This window comes from Octodon degus, unplaced genomic scaffold (assembly GCF_000260255.1).
Source record: "Octodon degus isolate 3935 unplaced genomic scaffold, OctDeg1.0 scaffold00007, whole genome shotgun sequence".
Lineage (NCBI taxonomy): Eukaryota > Metazoa > Chordata > Mammalia > Rodentia > Octodontidae > Octodon > Octodon degus.
Genome location: NW_004524583.1, coordinates 18,649,464 through 18,654,066, shown reverse-complemented (window position 1 = coordinate 18,654,066; position 4,603 = coordinate 18,649,464). Strand labels below are relative to the sequence as shown.

General features: G+C 48.4%; 1 protein-coding gene across 1 annotated transcript in view; it reads left to right on the top strand.

Annotated features, from left to right (window-relative positions):
* Syne2 (spectrin repeat containing nuclear envelope protein 2) overlaps positions 1-4,603 on the top strand; it is a 225,010-nt gene that overhangs the window by 51,078 nt on the left and 169,329 nt on the right. The window contains exons 19-22 of the mRNA XM_023702960.1: positions 616-816; positions 1,172-1,343; positions 1,853-1,965; positions 3,611-3,813. Of these exons, the coding sequence (XP_023558728.1) occupies positions 616-816; positions 1,172-1,343; positions 1,853-1,965; positions 3,611-3,813 (689 nt within the window). The remainder of the gene's footprint in view (positions 1-615; positions 817-1,171; positions 1,344-1,852; positions 1,966-3,610; positions 3,814-4,603) is intronic.

Sequence of the window (4,603 nt, the reverse complement as noted above, 5' to 3'; positions counted from 1 at the left end):
GGGGCTGTGCTTCCGCGTACAGCCACAGTGGTTTCTTGGAAGGCCACTTGGATGATCCTGGGCTTATTAGCTGCTAGGCAGAGGAAGAGGGAGGTGGCCCCGAGTATGCTTTTCAGTTGTGTGAGATTGATCTCCGTTTTATTTGGACCGAGGTGCATGGTGGCTGAGTGTGAGCTATGGAGGTAGACTTTCAGGGTACCATGGAGGCTGCCCACCCACCAGCTTCGTGGTCTTGGGCAAGCTGCATGACCTGATGAATCATGTATTTTGTACATGAAGTGCCCCCTACTTAAAAAATCTGTGCTGTTTTTTTCTGGGCTTTATTACCTACCTCATCTCTTTGTTTTTCTTGTGTTTTATCTTAGCACTGGGGGACCTCAGTTCAGCTGGCATGTTAGATAAAACTTGTTTGGGGAACAGGATTCCAATTAGTAGCCTAGCGAAAAGTCCCAGTGTCGGCTTCCATTCGGTCCGTATTCTTGGACGGCAGCCTTCCAACTACTGTGTCAGGGATATAGAGAAAGAGTCATTTCATGTTGAATCGAAGCAGTCGCCCTACTTTCCAGCAGTGCAGCTGCCCTGAAGCGGCAGTGCTCCGTATGTTCTGTGCTTCAGGTCATGGAGTCGTCAGTGTGGAATAAGATGGAAGACGTGAAGCAGCGCGTAACCGGAGACGCCAGCAGCCGCGCACTGGGCGGGAGCCAGGCTGAGCTGAGGGAGGATCTGGACCAAGCCAAGACCCAGATCGGGATGACCGAGTCCCTCTTGAAAGCGCTGTCTCCTTCGGACAGCTTGGAGATCTTCACCAAACTCGAGGTGCTGTTCTCCAGCCCTTTTGTAGTCAAAGTTCTGGAGCATAAACCTCAGTGAGCTAGTTGGTGTATTTTCAGATGTTCACCTTTGAGTTGCCTCATGCAGAGTGATTTTCAATATTAAATTGCATTGTATGATGCATTTACTAGGAAAGAGAAAGCAAGTCCAGTTGAAAATCTAGACCTCTACACAATGATAGCCTACGAGCTTTGTGTGAATTGAGCCCATTTTAAGACTTACTGGGGCTTGGGAAGGGACACAGCCAGCCCTCGCAAAGCCCTAGGTCCCTTCCCAAGCACTATGTCTCCCCCAAAAAACACCCTCAAAACTGACGGTAGTCGTTTGTTTATATCTGCAGGAGATACAGCAGCAAATTCTACAGCAGAAGCACAGCATGATAATACTTGAAAATCAAATAGGTTGTCTCACTCCTGAACTCTCAGATTTGAAGAAGCAGTATGAAAGCGTTAGTGATTTATTTAATACTAAAAAGAGTGTTTTGCAAGATCACTTTTCGGCATTACTGAATGGTGAGTGCGATGCCTCTGTCACCTCACTGCTGGGCGTCCTGGTAAGGTTGGGCGCCACGAACACAGCTCACCCCAGCCTGACCGGCACGTGGCCCAGCACACTGTGCATCAAGGGGCAGCACATAAATCCGTTTTGGTAAAATGCATACTCCTTCATGCCTGGCCCCAGGGACGTCTGTCTATGGCAAGCCCCCACATCCTCATGGCATGAAAGTCTGTTGCCGTGGCATGTTCTGCCCCTGGAACTCAGTGGGCTCTGGGACATGCAAGCACCGCTGTCCTCACGAGTGTCTTTGGTGTCCTGCATGCTGGGGAGGGAGATTTGGTGTAGGAAGCCCACTGACTCCAGATGACTTTCTAGGCTTCATTACCACTTAGAGTCAGGCTTCAGAAGAGCCCTGGTGTACAGGACGGCGTGAGAGGCAGATCCCAGTGTCCCTCTCTAAGAGGAGCAAGGCTTTGGAGTGTTGCCTGAAGACACAGAGCTTTTTGGTTTTCCTCTCCTGCAGATCAATGCAAGAACTTTGACGACTGGTTCAGCAATGTGGAAATGAACCTTAAGGAATGTTTTGAATCATCAGAAACAAAAAAGGGTGTGCAACAAAAGCTGCAGAAACTTTCTGTAAGATGTTATTTTTGACTTTTTATTTTATTTTAATATGTATGTGGTGCAGGGTCTCACTCTGCAGCTTGGACTCATACTGATCCTCCTGTCTCAGCGTCTCCAGTGCTGGGGTTACAGGCTTGCACCACCATGCCTGGACTCTGTGGCTGGTTCAGCGTGCCAGCAGGTGGGGCATGTGGTGCTGGGATTGAACCCTGGTCCCTGCGCTTGCCTAAGCAGGCTCTTAGTCCACTGAGCTATCTCGCTGACCCTAAGGTGTGTATTTTAATAGAAAATATCAAAACAAACATTGGCAGCATAGAGCTGTACTTGAGTCAAAAGGATAATAATTTTTCTGACTTTATTATGTAAGAGATAATAGTCCCAGTAAACTGTCTTTTATTCCCCCCCAATTATCTTGAAACTATCTTTGCTGGGTAAGTGTGAAGGTGCATAAACAAAGCCTGCTTTCATACTTGTTCTGAGTTTTTTTTTTAGTGAATTCAGTTATGTTAAAATTATATTTGATAGAAATTCGTCTTCGTCTAAGTTGGACTCTCCCTCCCTCCCCCGCCCCTGCCCTTCCGCTCCCCTCCTCTCTCCTTCCCTTCCTCTTCCTCTTCCCCTTCCCTCTCCCTCCTTCTTTCCCTCCCTCCTTCACTTTTCTTCCTTTTGTGAGACAGGGTCTTGGTATGTAATTCAAGTCAGCCTTGAACTCAGCAGTCCTCCTGCCTCAGTCCCCTGAATGTTAGAATTATATAAGCGTGCATCACCACACCTCCCCAATTTGGATTTTAAAATCAGTTTACTTTCCTGGAAAAGATCTCCTGACTTCTTACAAGCGTTTTCCTAGTCCTGTATCTTTTAAAAACTGTCAGTGCAATTTAATAAATTGGTGGGCAGAGTGCCAGAAGTAAAAGGCAAGCTCGTGGCAGTGGGTGCGACCTTGGGCGCCCTTTCCTCGCGGGCACTGAAGGGGGGGTTCCCTAGCGCCGTGATGCGTCTGCGTACTCCTTTGTGCGCTCACTGCCCAAGCTGGCCTTGAGCTCCTGGGCTTCAGTAAACCCCCCCACCTCAGCCTCGGACAGTTGAGACCTCGGGTGCCCCCCAGCTTTGTTCTGATGCGAAGTCTCCTTTTAAGCCTATTGCTGGTGCTCAGTGACGGGTTAGTTCACTGTTCAGCGGAGGCGTTCCTTATCCAAATTGGCCTTCCTTCTGCTTTTAAAAGCTGCCTCTTCCACCACCTCAGCACTTGATACCCAAACCTGGAAAGATTAGAGGGGAAAGGCCTGGTTTGGGCAAATTTAAATGAAGACTGTTTAGTTTCATATATTAACTTGCCAAAAAGGAGCACGTACTTAGTTGTGCAGAGCCAGGATAGGAAACGGTGGCTTTCTATTTCGCTCCTGCAGACCTTCGTGGCATCACTGCATTATGTTGCTTGATATTCTCAGAAATTTCCATGCCAGAGCAAATCTGCACCCATTCGGGCGCTAGTGCAAATCGTGCGCCTTGAGTCAACCACACCTTCACAGTCCCTCTGAGCAGGGTGCCCGGACCAGCTTCTGAGCAGGGCCGCGTACTAGGTTGGGAAGCACAGGGGTAGCGGACACTCTGCTGAGACTCTCCGGTAGACCAGAATTCTCCTCCTGTCTGTCCGAAGGAGTTCTTGAGTCTTGAAGGAAGAAGTGGGAAAATCCAGCAGGTGGAGACGGTGCTGCAGCACGTGAGGAAGCACCTGCCCAAAGCACGCGTGAAGGAACTCAGCAGCTGGCTGAGGAGGCAGGAGCTTGCGTTAGAGAAGACGGAGTCCGCGTGCCGGGCCCGTGCGCAGGAGCTGGAGCGCCACCTGCAGCAGCTGCGGAGGTAGGAGCCAGAGCCGGGCCTCTGTGACGTTTTCTAGGGACGGTTGGCAATGATTTCTAGCTTCTTCCTCTGGGCAGTGTTCACTGAGCTATACCATATGTGCAGTTTTCACCAGTAAGATGGATAATCGTTGCTTGTAATCTGTGGTTCTAAGAACAGCCACATTTGTACATGCACGGATGCTTAAAGCACCTCGTGGGAAGTTCGTTGTACGTGCCTCTGCCGAGGCCTGTCCTCGGCATACTCTAACCGTAATGTAAATGCAGTGTGAGTCATCGTTAGGCTGGATGGTTCAGGGCGGAAACTGAGTATGTGTTCAGTAAAGGCAGTGTTTTCCAATTATTTTTGGTCTGTGCCCCCTGGCTTGAATATCAATATGGGACTCATGGGTACAGAGGATCGAATATAATTTTTTTTTCAGTGCTGGGTATTAAACCCAGGGCCCCTTGCATACTGGGCAAGCACTCTACCTCTGAACTATACCACAAACCCCTGACTATATCTATCTATATCTATATCTATCTGTATCTATCTATATCTAGATATATATATAGAGAGAGACAGAGAGACAGAGACAGAGACAGAGACAGACAGACAGACTCAGTCTCAAAAATAAATAAATAGCCCTATTAAGAGGACTGAGAAGTGAGCCAAGAGTGGAGTCATAGAGATGACCAACATGTGAGGAATGGAAATGACATGAGGGTAAAACAACGCAAAGGAGAAGAGGAGCGAGTAAACTTAAGAGAGCAACTATCTTAGAAGCTAAAGGCAGCAAGTATTTTTCAAA